Here is a 22,901-nt window from a genome sequence, read left to right as displayed (position 1 = left end):
GTTGTATATTTGACACCAGTCCATGAGCTGCACTGTGTTTTGTTTCTATGTGCTATTGCCATTCCTGTCTAGCCGTTTCTATATGTAGTTTTAAATCACTGTAATGTGTTGTTTTGACATTGCCTGTTAACAATAAATTATTATGACTTTGCAAGTAATTACTGTGGACTTTAACTCCATGTTTTCATGTTGTATTAGTGAGTAGAGGAGTGTCCCCCCTATTTGGCTTTAGTAAGCATGCCCTCCTGATAGGCTCCCCCACTGGGGTTGTGAGCATGTGGGGGATAAGTATACTATTTTCTTTCATTTTGGGCTGTTTCTATTAGCATGCGATCATGCTGCAGCGCAGGCACCGACCTCCAGCACCTGCCTTCTGTAGGTGATTTTTCTTTTTTTCAATATACTGTATATATAATATTCATAACATAATACTTTCTGTAGGTTACTCAGCACAATCCTGCTGACAGGTTTTAAATTAAAACTATATCTCATTCATATACCTCATTTATTGAGCTGATACTTGAAATGTGAAAACTGTAACAAAGTAAAGAGCTTTACAGGTGTAAACAATGTTTTTGGGATTCAAAACCCTGAAAAGTGGTCTCTCAATAGTGTTATAGGATGCATGTATCATCTGGGACTCAGGTAAAAATTGAGCAAGTCACAACAAGTCTATCAAAATGGAGATGTGGCATGGAACAATTGCCACGGCATTGCCATGGCAATGATTTCTTGATATGGTCACTCCCAAGAAGTTGAAAGGGAGCAGTAAAGTACATGTGATTCTGCAGGTGAGGAGGAACAGAACACCCGGGAATGCCCATTCTAGTTATTATGGGGTTTCTAGTGGTGGGGCCTCCAGTGATCAAATTCACATTTTTGTGGCATTCTTCAGTACATTTTTTGTTTGAAAATGCAGCAGGCATATATTTCTTTTACGTGTATGTGAAAGATTATTGCTTCTGATTCATCAAGACTGACGTTGTTCACGGTGGTCTTGGTGAGGTGGCATGCTGGGGTTAGATGTTCCTAATTCATGAAGGCGTGCATGTCTGCTCTAGAATCTGTAGAGTCTGTTGAGTGGCATGCACCTCTATGCGCTACGCCAGAAATCTTCCTCCTATCAGGTGGTGGAGCGAGATTTCTGGAATAAGGAACGTCACAGCTCGTCATGAATTAAACAAGATTTGGCATCATGCTCCCCTCATTACTCCGCCCTACCCAAGCTCCACCCGTTTTGGGAAAAACTGGCATGAAAACGCAAAACGCTACAAAATTTTGGTGTATCTCCAACTTGCGCCTACATTTTTCAACCTTCAAAGCTTTTATGACAAAATTCTGCCATGAAAGCTATTTTGAACTTGGTTTTATTATAGCATTTTTGGGGTCATTGGCATTTTACTAAAATTTTGTATGCATTAGGGTTTTATTTCTATGGTGTTTTTCCACAGGCATCTCTATAGGACTTTAAAAATATTAAAAAATGCAAAAAAAATTAAAAGCCGTGCTAACAGTACTTGTAAAACCACTACTTAAGTACTAGAAATGCATGTATTTTTGAAAGCTGCAGGGAAAGATGTGAATAAGGGTAAAATACATAATAACATTGATGCCTAGTCTGGTCCATTTAGGGAATTGTATCCAGATAATGTAATATTCATTTACCTTGATGTTCTGCAAGTAAAACATTACAACTTACCGATCCCTTTGGGCCTGCACCTCCTACTTCACCCTAAATTTAAAAAAATCAAATAAAGACAGTAAATACATTCCATATGTTATTCTGTAGATTTTCTATGCAGCATAAACAAAATATTTAATGGAGGATTGTAGGAAAAGATTGGTCACATACATTACTTAGACTTAACTAGCTTTATAGTACATATAAGACTGTCACTGTACTATTACTCACTAATTGTTTTATTATAGGAGGGCACCCTACCAGCTCATTTGTCTTTTTAGACATTTGCACATAGAACAAATTCATGTCCAAACTTAAATTTTCCTTTTTATGTTGCAAATGCAATAAATTATTTATGAGGAATGAAGCAATTACAGACAAGTCATGAATAGAGGAAATTGAAGTTTAATTCACATTAAAACCAGATTAATTAGAATTTGAGACAAACTAATCAATTAAATATGTGCAAAATACTGTACAGTATATAGCATGGATTGTTTATAGTATATAGCAGAATATGGTGACCTATGGCCATCCACAGTGGTTAAAGAAGTTGTCCACTACTATAACCTTTTTTTTTTTTTTTTAAGAAATCTTGCTATTATGTGCCACTGAAAACATCCACTGTGTTTATTTTAGCAATATTACCTTTTATCATGCTGTAGTAGCACATCTTTAGTGCTGGATTCAGCTCTCATGGGGTTAATCGACAACTTCCTTTCTCCTGAGTTATTGTGCTCTAATACTACAAGTTCCATGATGCTTTGCACTGCTACTAAACACGAACCTACCACACCCACTCCAAAACACACCCCAACCCCTCCCTCCTCTCCCTCCTCTGTCTTCAAAAAGATTTGTGATGTAATTTCTGTCCAACCTCCTCTTTTACATTTGTCCAACCCACACTCCATTAGATAGATAGATAGATAGATAGATAGATAGATAGATAGATAGATAGATAGATAGATAGATAGATAGATGTCTATTTCCATAGATATGTCCATATCCATGATTCTAAACCCCTTCACCCCTGGAGCTTTTTTGTTTTCGTTTATCGCTCCCCTTCTATCCAGAGCCATAATTTTTCCATCAATATGGTCATGTGAGGGCTTATCTTTTGCGGGACAAGTTCTACTTTTGAACGACACCATTGGTTTTACCATGTCGTGTAACAGAAAATGTGAAAAAAATTCAAAGTGCAATGAAATGGCAAAAAAAGTGCAATCCCACACTAGTTTTTTGCTTGGCTTTTTTGCTAGGTTCACTAAATGCTAAGGCTGTGTGCACACATTGTGGATTTGATTGCAGATCCGCAGCGTTTTTTGCCGCACTGAATTGCATCAAATCCGCAGTGTAGTGCACAACCAATGTAAGTCTATGGGAGCCGCAGACTTGTTGTGCACATGCTGCGGAAAAAGCCGCACCGAAACGCAGTTTTTTTTCTCGCAGCATGTCACTTCTTTTGTGCGGAACTGCAGTGTTTCTGCACCTTTAGACTTTCATTGACTTGGGCACATCCTCAGCAAAACCGCAGATGTAAAAAAGATCTGCAGTTTTGCTGCGGATGTGGGTCCGAGAAACGCAGCAGCTCGGGAGGATGGAAGTGTGTGGGCGGTGACGGTGTGCGTGTATGTGTGTGCGGGGTCTGTGGGCTGTTCGTGTGTGTGTGGGGCTGTGCGGGGGGTCTTTTGGGGTGTGTGTGCAGGCATCATCCGATGGGACTACAAGTACGCAGCATCCAATCTGCAGCTTATTCGGATGTAATCCGGACAGTGGACACACACCCTACGCTATCCATACATCTATCAATAGATATATCTATCCAGACACATTTACAGATAGATATATGAATAGATAGATGTATGCATCTATAGATCTATCTATATGTAGATCTGTCTATCCATTTCATCTATCATCTATCTGTCCATTTGTGTGTTTAATGGAGTGTGGGTTGGACAAATGTAAAAGAGGAGGTTGGACAATAATGACATCACAAATCTTTTTTTTTTTTTGTTCAATAATACATCTTTATTTACCTTTCAAAAACGCACCAAAATGCCTAAAAACCGCGCAAAAACGGCAACAAAAGCTAATTAAAAAATGCATCAAAACCGTGCAAAAAACTGCATAAAAAACGCATCAAAACTGAAAAAAAAACGCATCAAAACCGCACCATAATTGCATCAACACTGCACCAAAAATTGCATCAAAACTGCGCAAAAAACGCACCAAAAACTCCATCAAAACCGCACCAAAAACTCCATCAAAACCGCACCAAAACCACACCAAGAACTGCATCAAAACCGCACCAAGAACTGCATCAAAACCGCACCAAAAACTGCATCAAAACCGCACCAAAAACTGCTAACTGCACCAAAACTGCAAAACTGCACCAGGTTTTGATGCAGTTTTTGGTGCAGTTTTGATGCAGTTTTTGGTGCAGTTTTGATGCTTTTTTTGATGCGGTTTATGCGCGGTTTTAATGCCGTTTTTGGAAATAAGTAAATAAACGGAAAATGTGCATGATTTGAATGGAAACATGCATGAAAAAACGGATTCCAAGGCCGGATTCATCATTTCACAGCTCAGTTTCATACTTTTTTTGCCGGATCCGTCGCTGTGCGTTTTTTCGCCGACAGAAAAAACGTTCCTCTGTATGTGTTTTCCATCCGGCGGAAACAGCTTTTTTGACGGATCCGGTAAAAAACGGATGAAACGTGTGGCCATCAGGCGCAATCCAGCGCTAATACTACTCTATGAGAAAAAAACAGATCCGGCGGAAAAAAATGGATCCGTTTTTTTCAAAACTCGCCGGATTGTGCCTCACGGCAAAAACCTGATGCGTGAAAGCAGCCAAATATATGGATAGATACATCTATGTTTCTATAGATATATCTATCTATAAATATATCTATAGATAGATATATCCATAGATATATAATAGAAAGGCTGATGTTTCTAAGGCCTCTTTCACACTAGCGTCGTGCACTGCACATCGCAATGCGTCGTTGTGGAGAAAAAACGCGTCCTGCAAAGTTGTCTGCAGGATGCGTTTTTTCTCCATAGACTTTTATTAGCGACGCAGCGCGACGGCCCCTTACCGATACTAGTGTGAAAGCAGCCTAAGGCTACTTTCACACTTGCGTTTTTAGCAATCCGTCTTTTTGGGAAAAAAACGGATCCTGCAAATGTGCTCGCAGGATGCGTTTTTTTTACCCATAGACTTGTATTAGTGAGGGATCACGACGGATGGCCACACGTCGCGTCCGTCGTGCAACGGATGCGTGTTTTGGCGGACTGTTGGCACGTCCCTCGCGCCATTTTCTACTGCGCATGTGCGGCCAAAACTCCGCCCCCTCCTCCCCGGACTTCAGAATGGGCAGCGGATGCGTTGAAAAACTGCATCCGCTGCCCACGACGTGCACAAATTTCACAACGTGCGTCGGTACATAGGCCCGACGCATAGCGATGGACCCGTACTGACGCAAGTGTGAAACAGGCCTTAATGAGCGTTTAATTTAATTAAAAAACAGAAAAAAACGGCGTGGGCTCCTGTGCAATTTTCTGCGCAAGAGGGGGAAAGCTGACGGCCGGGGGCCAATATTTGTAGCCTGCTATGAATATCAGCCCGCAGCTGTCTGCGTAGCCTTTACTGGCTATTAAAATAGGGGGACTGTTGTGAATTCCCTTCTCGGGCTCCCTCCTGTGGTCATGAGCGGTACTGTGTGAGTTTGTTCTAGGGCTCCCTCTGGTGGCCTTTAGCGATATGGCTGGTCTTGGCTGGGCTCTGCTGATTCATTTCCTGCTATGCTGGGCCTATTTAATTCACCTGGCCCTTCATTTGTTGCCTGCTGTCGGTGTATTCAGTCCTGTTTCTGAGTTCTCCTGAATATTCCTTGTGACCAGTCTCCTGCTGGAGAAGCTAAGTTTGTTTGCTCATTATTTCCTTGAAAACGTTTCTCAGTATATAATGAGTTCAGTCCAGCTTGCTTTTATGTGATTTTTTGCTGGCTGGTTAGTTCTGGGGTGCAGAGTGCGCCCCTCACATCGTGAGTCGGTGTGGGGGTTCTTGCATTCTCTGCGTGGTTTATTTTTGATAGTTTTTGTACTGACCGCACAGACTCCTATCTATTTTCTGTCTATCTAGTATTAGCGGGCCTCATTTGCTTAACCTGTTTCATTTCTACGTTTGTCTTTTCCCCTTAACTCACCGTTATTATTTGTGGGGGCTATCTATAACTTTGGGGTTATTTCTCTGAGGCAAGTGAGGTCTTTGCTTTCTCTCTAGGGGTAGTCAGTTTCTCAGGCTGTGAACGTGGCGTCTAGGATTTTAGGAACGCTCCACAGCTGCCTTTAGTGTGTGTGGATAGGATCAGGATTGCGGTCAGTATAGCTGCCACATCCCCAGAACTTGTCCTATATTCTAGTCATATGTGTCAGGTCAGTTTTGAGGTCCTACCAGCGGACCATAACAGGGGACCCCCCCAAAAAAAATAATGTGGGGTCCCCCTATATTTTATAGCCAGAAAGGCTACACAGACAGCTGCGGGCTGATATTCATAGCCTAGAGAGGGGCCATGGATATTGGTCCCCCCCAGCTACAAATACCAGTCCGCAGCCGCCCCAGAAATGTCGCATCTGTAAGATGCGCCAATTCCGGCACTTAGCCCCTCTCTTCCCACTCCCGTGTAGCGGTGGGATATGGGGTAATAAGGGGTTAATGTCACCTTGCTATTGTAAGGTGACATTAAGCCGGGTTAATAACGGAGAGGCGTCAATAAGACGCCAATCCGTTATTAATCCAATACTAATAAAGGGTTAATAAAACACGCAAACATTAGGAAAAAGTATTTTAATATTCTTCATTTAACCATACTTACCATACTTCAGCGCCTGAAAAAAAGTAAAATAATAAACCGTATACTACCTGTCCGTCGTAGTCCAATTAATAACGAGTGTCCCACGACGATCTCCCCTATAGAACAGTGACATCGGGTGATGTCACTGCTCTATAGAACCCTCAGTGACACACTGACAGGAGACAATGGCTCATGCAGTGCATCACTGGGGTTACTAAAGTTCACTGGTCTCTCTTTATGGCAAAAAGCTGCGTGGGAACTTTCTCATACAGCATGCCATAAAGTGAGACTAGGGACTATTTTCTCACAGGGGCGTAGGAATACATTGTGGGGAATACATTGTGGAAGGATACCTTCCTCCCCTCATTGTGTTCCTGGAGCCCCTGGAAAGTGGTTGCATCATCTGATGCTGCTGCTCTCCACGGGAGATCGTCGAGGGACACTCGTTTTAATTGGATTTCTGCGGATCAGGGAGTATATTGTTTGTTTATTATTTTAATATTTTTTACAGATGACAATGGCTTCAGGGATCAAAGTGACAAGTGATGGTGAGTATGTACTCTATGTTATATGTACTGTATGTCTGTATGTATGTTATATGTACTGTATGTCTGTATGTATGTTGTATGTATGTATGTACTGTATGTGGCATGTCGCATGATGTCACATGTTGCATGTCGTCGCTTGCTACATGTCGTCGCATGTTGCATGTCGTCGCATGGCGCATGTCGTCGCATGCTGCATGTCGTCGCATGCTGCATGTAGTCGCATGCTGCATGTCGTCGCATGGCGCATGTCGTCGCATGGTGCATGTTGTCGCATGTCGGCGCATGCTACATGTCGTCGCATGGCGCATGTTGTCGCATGCTGCATGTCGTCGCATGGCGCATGTTGCCGCATGCTGCATGTCGTCGCGATGGTGCATGTTGTCGCATGGCGCATGTCGTCGCATGGCGCATGTTGTCGCATGCTGCATGTCGTCGCATGGCGCATGTCGTCGCATGCTGCATGTCGTCACATGCTGCATGTCGTCGCATGCTGCATGTCGTCGCATGGCGCATGTCGTCGCATGCTGCACGTCGTCACATGCTGCATTTCGTCGCATGGCGCATGTCGTCGCATGGTGCATGTCGGCGCATGACGCATGTTGTCGCATTACGCATGTCGTCGCATGGCGCATGTTGTCGCATGGCGCATGTCGTCGCATGCTGCATGTCGTCGCATGGCGCATGTCGTCGCATGCTGCATGTCGTCGCATGGCGCATGTCGTCGCATGCTGCATGTCGTCGCATGGTGCATGTTGTCGCATGTTGCATGTTGTCGCATGCTGCATGTCGTCACATGGCGCATGTTGTCGCATGCTGCATGTCGTCGCATGGCGCATGTTGTCGCATGCTGCATGTCGTCGCATGGCGCATGTTGTCGCATGCTGCATGTAGTCGCATGGTGCATGTTGTCGCATGCCGCATGTCGTCGCATGGCGCATGTTGTCGCATGCTGCATGTCTTCGCATGGCGCATGTTGTTGCATGCTGCATGTCGTCGCATGGCACATGTTGTCGCATGCTGCATGTCGTCGTATGGCGCATGTTGCATGTCGTCGCATGGCGCATGTTGTCGCATGGCGCATGTTCTGTATGTGTGTATGTACTGTATATGTGTTTTTTTTTGTTTGTTTTTTACATGCAACTCATTAGCCGGATGATGGGTTTACTACTGTCCCATCATTGGCTAATGTGTCACTCACTGTCACTGTAGCAGGCATAGCCCGATGGGACTTGTAGTCCCATCGGACGATGCCTGCACAGAGACACACATACACACACACACACCCCAAAGACCACCCCCACAGCAGACCCCAGCACATACCGGCGCCGGCACGCAGAGCCCCGGTACGTGCGGGCCGGGGCTCTGCGTGCCGGTGCCGGTATGTGCAGGCCGTGGCTCTACGTGCCGGCATGTGATGGCAGGCGCCGCCCGCACATACCGGCACCGGCACGCAGAGCCCCGGCCCGCATGTACTGGCGCTGCCCGCACATACCGGCACCGGCATGCAGAGCCACGCACATCACATCAAGGATTCCCTGCCTAGCCCCGCCCCCAGCACATGCACAGCCCCGCCTGCCGCCAGCACAGCCCCGCAGGCAGCGGGGCCGGGGCTCTGCATGCCGGTATGTGCGGGCGGCGCCGGTATGTGCGGGCCGTGGCTCAGCGTGCCGGCATGTGATGGCCGGCGCCGCCCACACATACAGGCGCTGGCCCGCACATACCGGCACGCAGAGCCCCGCACATCACATCGTGGATTCCCTGCCTAGCCCCGCCCCCAGCAAGTCCCGCCCGTCCCCAGCACAGCCCCGCAGGCAGCCACCAGCCCCGCCCACAGCCCAGTCACTCATGATGAGTGACTGCTGGCTGTGAGGCTGGCTCACGCCTGCTGCTGATGTCACGTCAATTTCCAGAGTCTGGAAATTGACGTGACGTCGGCGGAAATAAGCGGCGGATGCAGCCTGGGGGTCACGTGACCCGGACTCAGCCGCTGGAATAGCGCCGCCCACAGGCGAAAACGGCAACGGAAGGTAATCACACAATTCATCAGGGGCCCCGGGGGAATACATTGGGGGGTTAATTGAAAGTAGTGGACAACCCCTTTTGCTGTCATCAGTATATGCCTTCTTGGCCATCCCTACAACAAACATACAGTATATTGTGGAACTGGGGGGGGGGGGTTCTTGCTACTAACTTCTACCTATCAGTATAATGGCACTGTCATGTGCACACCAGCAATATACATTTATGTGCCACCAAGGATGCACAACGTTTAGTGGGTAGGTAACAGTTAAAATGGTTGGTAAGAAATAGCTTTATTTCAACATATGTGTTGAGGACATGATTTTTTGTCACTTACTAATATATAAGTGCTACAGGTTCTCCTTCTTTACCAGCTTTCCTCAGACTGCACAGCTGTTCTATCCAAAAAAGGGCTGCTGATGGAGGGGCATGTGACCAGACTAGCCCATCAGCCTCCTCCAATAGAAAAGCAGCTTTTCCATGTGAGGTGCTTATTAATTGGACAAGTCTGATGGACAGGTCTGATCACATGCTCCTTTATCAGCAGCCCCTTTGTGGACAGGAGAGCAGTCCAGTCTGTGAGGAAGGCCGCACTAGCAAATGCAGGAGAAGAACCTGTCATTACTTTATTATAGTAGATGTAGACAAAAGCATGTCCACAACACATCTGTGAAAATGAAAACAAAGGGGCCCGGTCCTTTAACTACATTGGTCAACACAAAAAAAAATCATCAGCAAAGGTAGTATGTCTATTTTATGGAGTTTGATGTGCTGATTCCAAAATTATGCTTAGTTTTCCTCTGTCATATAAACTTTCTGAGCTAGAAGTATTTTTGTTATTACGTTATTTCTGCATTTTCAATGTATGTGGTTTTACCTGTTATTCCCATTTCTTTGCTTGTCTTACCTAAATGTGAATTTTCTTACAGGGACAACATCAGTAAAGGTTTTAGTGAGTTTTATGGGAAGTAGAATTGACAGTGCAGTGCGATTGTTTATTGACTCCTCCCAAAGAAGTTTGAAAGCAGTGTTGCTTCACAACGGAAATATGAAACCATCAATCCCTATTGCTCACTCATGTCATCGAAAGGAAAGTTATGAAAATCTGTCAGTTGTTTTAGATGTAATAGAAATAAACACTTGAAATAGATCACTCTGTTTGTAATGACTCTAATATATGAGTTTCACTTTTTATATTGAAGAACTGAAATAAATTAACTTTTTGATGATATTCTAATTTTGTGAGAAGCACCTGTATTATATATATATATATATATATATATATATATATATATATATATACACACACATGATATATATATATATATATATATATACATATATAGATAAATATATGTACATGATAGGTAAAGATACACACACCTCGCTTCCCCAAAAGTGCCCAGATAGGATACCACTCCTTAATAATATATAAACTAAATCTGGCACTCTTGTATTCAGTGTAAAAAAATATGAGTATTTATTCAGTAAAGCAATCCCAATAAAGTAATGTTTTGGTCATTAACATCAGCCTTCATCAGACTGAAATATACAATAAAAAATAAATAAACATCGGAAAAATAGAAAGTTGTACATATCTTATGTCAAAAACAATATTGTAGCAAAAAGAATATTATATCACATTTGACAAATGTGCTGCAATATTCTTTGTGACATAAGATATGTGCAATTTTCTATTTTTCTGATGTTTGTTTTTATTGTACATTTCAGTCTGATGAAGGTCGATATTAATGACCAAAACATTACTTTATTGGGATTGCTTTACTGAATAAATACTCATATTCTTTTCACTGAATACAAGAGTGCCAAATTTTGCTTTTAACTGGGAAGGCGATGAAGCATTCACTTCTGGAGGCAACAAATGGACAAGCCTCACCACTGTGAATAAGTTGTTGTTTCCTGCCAATTATGTTGTTCAGTCATTATGCTCCATAGGAACCACTCATCTGTATTTTATTCCTATTTCCTTTAAATAGATGCCAATTTGGTCATGTCAAGAATAGATCTACCTATATGACATGCATAAAAGGATCTAATAGTAAAATGTAAACTGATAATTAGAAGACAGATCGATTGATGTAGATAGATGTAGCTAGAGATAGATAATCTTCTAAAATGAAATATGAACATGTATAGTAATTTTCTTACCAGTTCACCTTTGTCTCCATCGAATCCTTCTTCTCCTGCACCACCCTGTATTGAGCAGCATTCAGTTAGGCACTCATACCATAATTACTCTACATACAGTAGGCATATCGATTGACAAATATAATATTCCTCAAAAACAGATCTTACCTGTTCTCCTTTAGGTCCATTCTCACCTACTCCACCCTAAAGGAACACAAATTACATTTTAGTAAAAGTAGATGAAAGATTATCATGTAGCACTGATAAATGTAAAACTGTATTCAAGGAGATGGAATCCAAAAGGAACATGCCTTCTCCAACCCTAAGTGGCCTTGCGGCAGATCTACTCCTGGACATGTGCGTAAGATGAACATGGTTTTGCTTTAGGAGCATTTCTATTTGAATTCATACAAGATTGCCTAAGTATGACAAGGTTAGACACATTTCAGGTAGTAGACGGCAAGTAATATGCAGATTTTATAACAATATTTGTTTACATGTTTGTTTTATGCAGAAAATAGTTTGCTTTTAGTGACTGTTTGCAAATAAACACAAGCACAAAGAGCGGAGAAGGAGTCTCAGAATTTCTGAAGATTCAGTTGAGATAAATGGATTAAATCCCGGGAGTTGAGCTACATTTGAAAATATTCCAAGCATCCTACAATTACAAGGAGAACTTCTAAGCATGTATTTGCATATGTTTACTAATCAGTGCAGTCAAGAATTGGCAGCGCTGGATTAAAGCTACAATGGTCTAAATTCCGCAAATCAAACAAATGTAATTTTATTACAAATCCCAAGTTCTTTCGCGGCTGCATAGGAAAGACTTTGAAAAGGTAATAGAAAATTAAACAAACTAAGGCAAGTAAATTGAGAATAAAAAAAAAAGCTGTCAGAGTAATTACATAGAGAGTGCGTGATCTGACACTACGCAAACAAATAACTATTAGTTGTGATGCTACAAACAGAAACAGTTTGGGCTCTAGAGAATTGGGTCATTTGTAATATTCAGAATTTACTAGTCATTAAATATAACAAAGCCTGCATCTCTAAAAGCACAATGTGAATGGGTGGCACAGGTACAAATATATGGAACTCGCAGCACACACTCATCCTATTAAAGGGAACCTGTCACCTCTGAAAACGCTATTTATCTGCAGATATAGGGTTAATCTGCAGCCACATTACCGAGAATGTGATTTTTGGGAGAAAATTTAATTATTACTTATTGCGAGCCATCAGCTTTTAGTCATGGGGCACATGATGACACTGGTGATGCATATGATGTCATATTCCTGATATAGGTGACATAAGACATTACTGCGTCACGTTACCGGTGCTCGGGCATGCTTACAGGCGCCCCTCACAGTATAATGAGGGGTGCTGTGATTGGTAACTGTAGCGCTCCGTGCTCACCCCTTTGAGTGAAAGCAAGCAGCTCCCAGAGGAAATAAGCTCATTTTCTCCCAGTACTCACACTGATTGCACCCCATCAGTGACATGTGATCATGCTGCTGGGCTCCATCAGTGTCAGTGTGCACGCGCAGGAGCAGGCAGCCAGCGCTGATTGTGAGAAAGGGAGCACTGTTAATCTCAGAGACCGCGCATATCGGAGTGTAACGGTGCACCGAGCCATTGGCCATACATAGGGTACACCAAAGAGACCTTATTTTCATATGGATCAAAAGTAAATGTTCTGCAACTGCACCACTAAAATGTTTGCTACTTGTATGCTTTTCATGGTGGCTGAGTCCCCAATATACTGTACATATTTACATAAGTAGCTGAATTTGCACTTTGGTGGTGACAGACTTCTTTAGGATGTAGTGAGAATTTGTGCTCTAATGCTACACGGATCAGTGCAACATACTATTACTCTAATATAAGGCTGCAGAACATTTCAGCGACAATTGTTAACAACTTGCCAATTAATTTGTCAGTGTTCACAAGTTGTTTTACACCAGATGGTAGCCTGGAGTGCATTCCAGCTATAAACTAGTGTTAGATTTACAAAGCCAAACTTTCCAAATTTTATTTTTAATGGTTGGTTTGTTTTTCAAACAAAAGCAGAGAGAGAGAAACTGCTATTGGTATGAAAAGTTTCTACTCTTATGAAAATAAAGTTTAAATATTGTACAGTGAAAAGTTATGCAACTAATAATATTACACTACTTTTATTACACCAGCTGAAAATTATCAGTGTAGGCCGTAGCATTTCTACCAAGGAGAGGCAGAAGGGACTCACGCATTGGTGCCCACCCAGAGAACCTGCCACTCATAGGGTGCTTTCACACTGCGCTTTGCCCTGCATTCGGTAGTCCCGTCTGGGAGACTGTATTGGGGGACTGTAGGGTGGGGAGAATATACTTTAGGGACATCATACTGGGTGGAAGGAATGTATTATTGGAACATCATACTTAGGGGGCAATATTACTATTCATACGGGGACTCAGGGTACACTATTACGTTTACTGAAAAACTCAGGGCATTATTAATTGATAAGGGGGACACTCATGGGGCATGATTAAATGTTAAGTGGATATTTCCAGAAGGTAATTTTACCATTTAAAGGCCACAAAGTGGGAATTTTAAGAAGTAAAGAGGTGGTTATTAGTACTGTGTGGAGCATTAACCCCTTCAACCCTGCAGCTCTTTTTCGTTTTTGCATTTGTTTTTCGCTCCCCTTCTTCCCAGAGCCATAACTTTATTTTTTCCTTCAATATGGCCATGTGAGGGCTTGTTTTTTGCGGGACGAGTTGTACTTTTAAACTACACCATTGGTTTTACCATATCATGCACTCAAAAACTGGGGAAAAATTCCATGTGCGGTGAAATTGCAAAAAAACTGCAATTCCACAACTGTTTTTTGGATTTTTTTTATACCGTGTTCACCAAATGATAAAACTTACTTGCCATTTTACAAGACCTGTAGTGTCTCCATTTTTCGTGATCTGGGGCTGTATGAGGGCTTATTTTTTGCATGCTGAGCTGACGTTTTTAATTATACCATTTTGGTGTGTAGACGATCTTTTGATCACCCGTTATTGCATTTTAATTAAATATTGTGGCGACCAAAAAATGTAATTCTGGTGTTTTGACTTTTATTTGCTATGCCGTTTACCAATCTAGTTAATTATGTTTATAGCTTGATAGATTGGACGATTCTGAATGCGATGATACCAAATGTGTGTATTTCTTTCTTTTTATTTGTTTTATTTTGAATAGGGCGAATGGGAGGTGATTTGAATTCTTATATTTTTTGATTTTTTAAAACTTTTTTTTACTTTTCATTTGCTTCAATGGTCTCCATTAGGGTTGAGCGAAACGGGTCGTTCATTTTCAAAAGTCGCCGACTTTTGGCAAAGTCGGCGTCTCATGAAACCGAGCCGATCCCAGCGTTGCATCGGCCATGCGGTACGCGACTTTCGCGCCAAAGTCGCGTTTCAATGACACGAAAAGCACCATTTCTCAGCCAATGAAGGTGAACGCAGAGTGTGGGCAGCGTGATGACATAGTGCCTGGTCCCCACCATCTTAGAGAAGGGCATTGCAGTGATTGGCTTGCTGTCTGCGGCGTCACAGGGGCTATAAAGGGGCGTTCCCGCCGACCGCCATCTCACTGCTGCTGATCTGAGCTTAGGGAGAGGTTGCTGCCGCTTCGTCAGAAGCAGGGAGAGCGTTAGGCAGGGTCCATAAACCACCAAACCGCTTGTGCTGTAGCGATTTCCACTGTCCAACACCACCTTCGGTGTGCAGGGACAGTGGAAGCTACATTTTTTTTTTTTCTCTCAGCGCTGTAGCTCATTGGGCTGCCCTAGAAGGCTCCCTGATAGCTGTATTGCTGTGTGTACGCCACTGTGGAAACCATAATGCTTTTTTCAAAGCACATATCCTCTTGTTCCTTCCTTTCTGCACAGCTATCTTTTTTGTTTGTCCACACTTTTTATTTAATTTGTGCATCAGTCCACTCCTTATTGCTGCCTGCCATACCTGGCTGAGATTACTGCAGGGAGATAGTAATTGTAGGACAGTCCCTGTTTTTTTTTTTTTTTTTTTGGAGATTAAGATTGGCATTTCTGCTAGAGTGCCATCCGTGTGTGTGCCATCTCTCACTGAGTGGGCCATAGAAAGCCTATTTGTTTTTTTCCATGATTTGGGTTCTAAAATCTACCTTAAAAAAACACTACATCAATCAGTGGTAGAAAAATATTGGCCTCAGTCAGGGCTTGTGTGCCACTCCTGACTCCTGTGTGTGCCATCTCTCACTGAGTGGGCCATAGAAAGCCTATTTATTTTTTTCCATGATTTGGGTTCTAAAATCTACCTGAAAAAAAAACACTACATCAATCAGTGGTAGAAAAATATTGGCCTCAGTCAGGGCTTGTGTGCCACTCCTGACTCCTGTGTGTGCCATCTCTCACTCAGTGGACCATAGAAAGCCTATTTATTTTTTTGCTTGATTTGGGTTCTAAAATCTACCTTTAAAAAAATCACTACATCAATCAGTGGGAGAAAAATATTGGCCTCAGTCAGGGCTTGTGTGCCACTCCTGACTCCTGTGTGTGCCATCTCTCACTCAGTGGGCCATAGAAAGCCTTTTTTTTTTTTTTTATTATTATTTGGTTTCTAAGTCTCCCTGAAAAAAAATAAACAATAAAAAAACAGTGGGAGATTAATATTGCCCTTTCAGCTTGTGTGCCAGTCTTGACTCCTGGGCGTGCCACCTCTCTCTCTCAAATTGTGGGCCATAGAAAGCCTATTTATTTTTTTCCTTGATTTGGGTTCTAAAATCTACCTTAAAAAAACACTACATCAATCAGTGGTAGAAAAATATTGGCCTCAGTCAGGGCTTGTGTGCCACTCCTGACTCCTGTGTGTGCCATCTCTCACTGAGTGGGCCATAGAAAGCCTATTTATTTTTTTGCTTGATTTGGGTTCTAAAATCTACCTTTAAAAAAATCACTACATCAATCAGTGGGAGAAAAATATTGGCCTCAGTCAGGGCTTGTGTGCCACTCCTGACTCCTGTGTGTGCCATCTCTCACTCAGTGGGCCATAGAAAGCCTATTTATTTTTTTGCTTGATTTGGGTTCTAAAATCTACCTGAAAAAAAATCACTACACCAATCAGTGGGAGAAAAATATTGGCCTCAGTCAGGGCTTGTGTGCCACTCCTGACTCCTGTGTGTGCCATCTCTCACTCAGTGGGCCATAGAAAGCCTATTTATTTTTTTGCTTGATTTGGGTTCTAAAATCTACCTTTAAAAAAATCACTACATCAATCAGTGGGAGAAAAATATTGGCCTCAGTCAGGGCTTGTGTGCCACTCCTGACTCCTGTGTGTGCCATCTCTCACTCAGTGGGCCATAGAAAGCCTATTTATTTTTTTGCTTGATTTGGGTTCTAAAATCTACCTTTAAAAAAATCACTACATCAATCAGTGGGAGAAAAATATTGGCCTCAGTCAGGGCTTGTGTGCCACTCCTGACTCCTGTGTGTGCCATCTCTCACTCAGTGGGCCATAGAAAGCCTATTTATTTTTTTTCCATGATTTGGGTTCTAAAATCTACCTGAAAAAAAAAACACTACATCAATCAGTGGTAGAAAAATATTGGCCTCAGTCAGGGCTTGTGTGCCACTCCTGACTCCTGTGTGTGCCATCTCTCACTCAGTGGGCCATAGAAAGCCTTTTTTTTTATTATTATTATTTGGTTTCTAAAGTCTCCCTGAAAAAAAAAAAAAAAATTAAAAAAACAGTGGGAGATTAATATTGCCCTTTCAGCTTGTGTGCCAGTCTTGACTCCTGGGTGTGCCACCTCTCTCTCTCAAATTGTGGGCCATAGAAAGCCTTTTTTTTTTTTTGCTTGATTTGGGTTCTAAAATCTACCTGAAAAAAAATCACTACATCAATCAGTGGGAGAAAAATATTGGCCTCAGTCAGGGCTTGTGTGCCACTCCTGACTCCTGTGTGTGCCATCTCTCACTCAGTGGGCCATAGAAAGCCTTTTTTTTTATTATTATTATTTGGTTTCTAAAGTCTCCCTGAAAAAAAATAAATAAATAAAAAAAACAGTGGGAGATTAATATTGCCCTTTCAGCTTGTGTGCCAGTCTTGACTCCTGGGTGTGCCACCTCTCTCTCTCAAATTGTGGGCCATAGAAAGCCTATTTATTTTTTTCCTTGATTTGGGTTCTAAAATCTACCTTAAAAAAAACACTACATCAATCAGTGGTAGAAAAATATTGGCCTCAGTCAGGGCTTGTGTGCCACTCCTGACTCCTGTGTTTGCCATCTCTCACTCAGTGGGCCATAGAAAGCCTTTTTTTTTTTTTTTTTTTTTTTTTTTTTTTATTATTTGGTCTCTAAAGTCTCCCTGAAAAAAAAAAAAAAAAAACAGTGGGAGATTAATATTGCCCTTTCTGCTTGTGTGCCAGTCTTGACTCCTGTGTGTGCCATCTCTCACTCAGTGGGCACTGGGCCATAGAAAGCGTTTTTTTTTTTTTTATTATTATTTGGTTTCTAAATTGTCCCTGAAAAAAACATTGTATCTTATTTGGTTTCTAAAGTCTCCCTGAGAAAAAAAAAAATAGGTGGGAGATTAATATTGACATTTGGGCTTGAGTGGCATCTCTGTGATTTTGTGCCACAGAAAACAGAGTGTGTAACATTGTGCCTGATTTTCCTTGTGGTCTCAACAACCTGTTAAGGGATATTGAAATCATACTGAAGTTATAGCTCACCGTGTAAGTTGTTTGACAGCAACAAATAAAGTTACTTTGGTTACGTTTTTAAAACAATGAGGAAGTCTGGTGCAAGAGATCGTGGCCGTGGGCGTTCATTGTCAGCTGGTAATGATGGTAGTGGTAGTGGAGCATCAGGTGGTCGTGGGGATAAAAATATTCCACCTAAGTCTGGAGCTGTGGAGCCAGTTTCGTCGTCTGGCTACACAAGGCCTCGAAAGCTCTCTTTTCTGGGAGTAGGAAAAGCGCTTTTAAAGCCGGAGCAGCAACAGCAAGTTTTGGCTTACATTGCAGACTCAGTCTCTAGCTCTTTTGCCTCCTCTTCTGAAACTGGTCAATGTAAAAGCAGCGCGTCGCTTGTGGATGTTCACGGTCAGGGACAAGTCGCTTCCTTGTCCTCTTCAGCAAAAACAACAACAAGAGAGAAGGATGCAGCAGGCGACACAACGGGTTACTCCATGGAGCTCTTTACACATACCGTCCCTGGCTTAGAAAGTGAAACACTTAACAGGCCATGCCCATTACAAGTAGATTCTGACATGGAGTGCAGTGATGCACAGCCACAGCCAGAGTACTATGCTGCTCCTTTGACTCAGACCACAACATTGCCCTCTCAGGGTACTGATCCGCAATCAGACCCTGATGAGACTATGTTGCCCCGCCACGAACGCTATACCACCGACCGACACGGTGACACAGACGAAGTTGCACACGAGCTCGAAGAGGAGGTAATAGATGACCCAGTTGTTGACCCCGATTGGCAGCCATTGGGGGAACAGAGTGCAGGCGGCAGTAGTTCAGAAGCGGAGGTGGAGGAGGGGCCGCAGCAGGCATCAACATCGCAACAGGTTCCATCTGCCGGGCCCCTTATCTGGCCCAAAACGCGTGTCAAAGCCAAAACCTGTTGGAGGACAGCGTGGCCATCCGGTTAAAGCTCAGTCTGCAATCCCTGAAAAGGGATCCGATGCTAGGAAGAGTGCAGTCTGGCATTTTTTTAAACAACATCCAATTGATCAGCGCAAAGTCATCTGTCAAAAATGTTCAACTAGCTTAAGCAGAGGTCAGAATCTTGCCCGGCAGCAAGTGTCCTATCAGAAAGAGTATTCAGTGCTGCAGGTTCAATATTAACCGAAAAAAGGACTCGTCTGGCTACCCAAAATGTTGACGATCTAACATTCATTAAAATTAACCACAACTGGATTTCAAAATCTTTTGCCCCACCTTGCCCGGCCGACACCTAGCTTTTCTATGAAAAGCTCTTGCCTGTGAATTACTTTTCTAATGTCTAATTTGCTGCAGCTGATTGTCCAGCATACGACATGTTTACACCTCCCTAAATGGCCAAACTCACCACACGGGGCCGTGGTATCGCGACTTGGCGCAAGCACCCGTGAGACTGCTGTTTGTCTGAAGAGGTGGGTGTGCTCGCTTTTGGTTGATGGCATTGCTACTGGGTCCCTCATAGTACAATAAAGTGTCTCTGGCGGTGGTGGTGCGCACCCAACGTCAGACACACTGTTGTAACATGAGGGGCCCTGGGCCTGTACCGCCGGCCACAAGAGAGTTCACCCACCCCCAGGTCAAACATTGCTCTACCACTTCCACAGTTATCTCTCACACTTCCACCAATGTTTAGTCTATGCGCTGACATCCTTCCATACCTGCCACTGACAATACCATTGTGTTGACATGTATGATGGTACTTAACATAGTCAGGGGCAGTGTCCTCTATTTACCACAGTAAATACTTTGCACTAAATTAGTAGGTCTGAAACAACGCAGAGGATCCCACCCCTGAACCTAATGATTGCACCCTTAAGTGTTTTTGTTTTGTTTTAATGCGAGACATTCACATTTATTTGTTGTTTTGGACTACTAACTGGCAACTAAGTAACTGTAACTCATTACAATCGGCCTCCACTGACCTGACCACTGCTGCCCGTGTACCCCTGGAACCAATTATAAAGTGCCTACAGCCAGCCCATTTTATTGTGTTAGGCCTTCGAAGCCTGTCTGCGGTCCCTCCTTCCACTAGGCCTCCACTGACCAGACCACTGCTGCCCGTGTACCCCTGGAACCTATTTTACAGTGCCTACAGCCAGCCCATTTTATTGTGTTAGGCCTTCGAAGCCTGTCTGCGGTCCCTCCTTCCACTAGGCCTCCACTGACCTGACCACTGCTGCCCGTGTACCCCTGGAACAAATTATAAAGTGCCTACAGCCAGCCCATTTAATAATGTTAGGCCTTGGAAGCCTGTCTGCGGTCCCTCCTTCCACTAGGCCTCCACTGACCAGACCACTGCTGCCTGTGTACCCCTGGAACCAATTATAAAGTGCCTACAGCCAGCCCATTTTAGTGTGTTAGGCCTTCGAAGCCTGTCTGCGGTCCCTCCTTCCACTAGGCCTCCACTGACCTGACCACTGCTGCCCGTGTACCCCTGGAACCAATTATAAAGTGCCTACAGCCAGCCCATTTTAGTGTGTTAGGCCTTGGAAGCCTGTCTGTGGTCCCTCCTTCCACTAGGCCTCCACTGACCTGACCACTGCTGCCCGTGTACCCCTGGAACCAATTATAAAGTGCCTACAGCCAGCCCATTTTATTGTGTTAGGCCTTCGAAGCCTGTCTGCGGTCCCTCCTTCCACTAGGCCTCCACTGACCAGACCACTGCTGCCCGTGTACCCCTGGAACCTATTTTACAGTGCCTACAGCCAGCCCATTTTATTGTGTTAGGCCTTCGAAGCCTGTCTGCGGTCCCTCCTTCCACTAGGCCTCCACTGACCTGACCACTGCTGCCCGTGTACCCCTTGAACAAATTATAAAGTGCCTACAGCCAGCCCATTTAATAATGTTAGGCCTTGGAAGGCTGTCTGCGGTCCCTCCTTCCACTAGGCCTCCACTGACCAGACCACTGCTGCCCGTGTACCCCTGGAACCAATTATAAAGTGCCTACAGCCAGCCCATTTTATTGTGTTAGGCCTTCGAAGCCTGTCTGCAGTCCCTCCTTCCACTAGGCCTCCACTGACCTGACCACTGCTGCCCGTGTACCCCTGAAACAAATTATAAAGTGCCTACAGCCAGCCCATTTAATAATGTTAGGCCTTGGAAGCCTGTCTGCGGTCCCTCCTTCCACTAGGCCTCCACTGACCAGACCACTGCTGCCTGTGTACCCCTGGAACCAATTATAAAGTGCCTACAGCCAGCCCATTTTAGTGTGTTAGGCCTTCGAAGCCTGTCTGCGGTCCCTCCTTCCACTAGGCCTCCACTGACTAGACCACTGCTGCCCGTGTACCCCTGGAACCTATTTTACAGTGCCTACAGCCAGCCCATTTTATTGTGTTAGGCCTTCGAAGCCTGTCTGCGGTCCCTCCTTCCACTAGGCCTCCACTGACCTGACCACTGCTGCCCGTGTACCCCTGGAACCTATTTTACAGTGCATAGAGCCTATTTTTTAATTTTATTTAATATTAATAAAGCCATGATGGACTACGCTGTACCACGCTATGAGCTACCCAGTTGACAATTCTTTTGCGAGAAAAGCCATCCCACCCCTCCACCAGCATGTTAAAGACCACATTGTCCTTTCATTCTGTCAATCTGTGAGTCCAAAGGTACACCTGACAACAGAACAGACACATGGAGCGGTAGGCATGGCCACGGAAGGTTACGTGTCCTTTGTGGCGCAATGGGTTAATGTATTGGATGCATGGTCCACACAGGGGACAGCCTGGTAAGTCTGTCTGCAGTCCCTAATTCAAGTTGTCCTCAACTGAATAAAGCTGAGCTTCTACCTTCTGGCTCTTATTAACTGCTGTTTTTTTAAAAATTGGCTGTTCCGGCCTACTAACGGTGTCTGCCCCTGCCTGGTGTTGTCCTCAACTGAATAAAGCTGCGCTTCTACCTTCTGGCTCTGATTAACTTTTTTTTTTTTTTTAAATTGGCTGTTCCGGCCTACTAACGGTGTCTGCCCCTGCCTGGTGTTGTCCTCAACTGAATAAAGCTGAGCTTCTACCTTCTGGCTCTGATTAACTTTTTTTTTTTTTTAAATTGGCTGTTCCGGCCTACTAACGGTGTCTGCCCCTGCCTGGTGTTGTCCTCAACTGAATAAAGCTGAGCTTCTACCTTATGGTTCTTATTAACTGCTGTTTTTTAAAAATTGGCTGTTCCGGCCTACTAACGGTGTCTGCCCCTGCCTGGTGTTGTCCTCAACTGAATAAAGCTGAGCTTCTACCTTATGGTTCTTATTAACTGCTGTTTTTTTAAAAATTGGCTGTTCCGGCCTACTAACGGTGTCTGCCCCTGCCTGGTGTTGTCCTCAACTGAATAAAGCTGAGCTTCCACCTTCTGGCTCTGATTAACTGCTGTTTTTTAAAAAAATTGGCTGTTCCGGCCTACTAACGGTGTCTGCCCCTGCCTGGTGTTGTCCTCAACTGAATAAAGCTGAGCTTCTACCTTATGGTTCTTATTAACTGCTGTTTTTTAAAAAATTGGCTGTTCCGGCCTACTAACGGTGTCTGCCCCTGCCTGGTGTTGTCCTCAACTGAATAAAGCTGAGCTTCCACCTTCTGGCTCTTATTAACTGCTGTTTTTTTAAAAAATTGGCTGTTCCGGCCTACTAACGGTGTCTGCCCCTGCCTGGTGTTGTCCTCAACTGAATAAAGCTGAGCTTCCACCTTCTGGCTCTGATTAACTGCTGTTTTTTTAAAAATTGGCTGTTCCGGCCTACTAACGGTGTCTGCCCCTGCCTGTTGTTGTCCTCAACTGAATAAAGCTGAGCTTCCACCTTCTGGCCCTGATTAACTGCTGTTTTTTAAAAAATTGGCTGTTCCGGGCTACTAACGGTATCTGCCCCTCCCTGGTGTTGTCCTCAACTGAACAAAGCTGAGCTTCCACATTCTGGCTTTCGGCCTA

The 22,901-nt window shown here is 43.8% G+C and overlaps 1 protein-coding gene across 2 annotated transcripts in view; it reads right to left on the bottom strand.

The window, feature by feature from the left end:
* Positions 1-22,901, bottom strand: part of COL9A1 (collagen type IX alpha 1 chain) — a 217,546-nt gene that overhangs the window by 24,454 nt on the left and 170,191 nt on the right. For both annotated transcript variants that reach the window (XM_077289959.1, XM_077289960.1), the window contains 3 exons: positions 11,424-11,459; positions 11,277-11,321; positions 1,700-1,732 (listed from right to left, as the gene is read on the bottom strand). In XM_077289959.1, coding sequence (XP_077146074.1) covers positions 1,700-1,732; positions 11,277-11,321; positions 11,424-11,459 — 114 coding nt within the window. The remainder of the gene's footprint in view (positions 1-1,699; positions 1,733-11,276; positions 11,322-11,423; positions 11,460-22,901) is intronic.

The sequence above is a fragment of the Ranitomeya variabilis genome, chromosome 2 (genome assembly GCF_051348905.1).
Source record: "Ranitomeya variabilis isolate aRanVar5 chromosome 2, aRanVar5.hap1, whole genome shotgun sequence".
NCBI lineage: Eukaryota > Metazoa > Chordata > Amphibia > Anura > Dendrobatidae > Ranitomeya > Ranitomeya variabilis.
The sequence above is the reverse complement of the archived record's forward strand: the minus strand, read 5'-3'. Positions and strand labels throughout refer to the sequence as shown.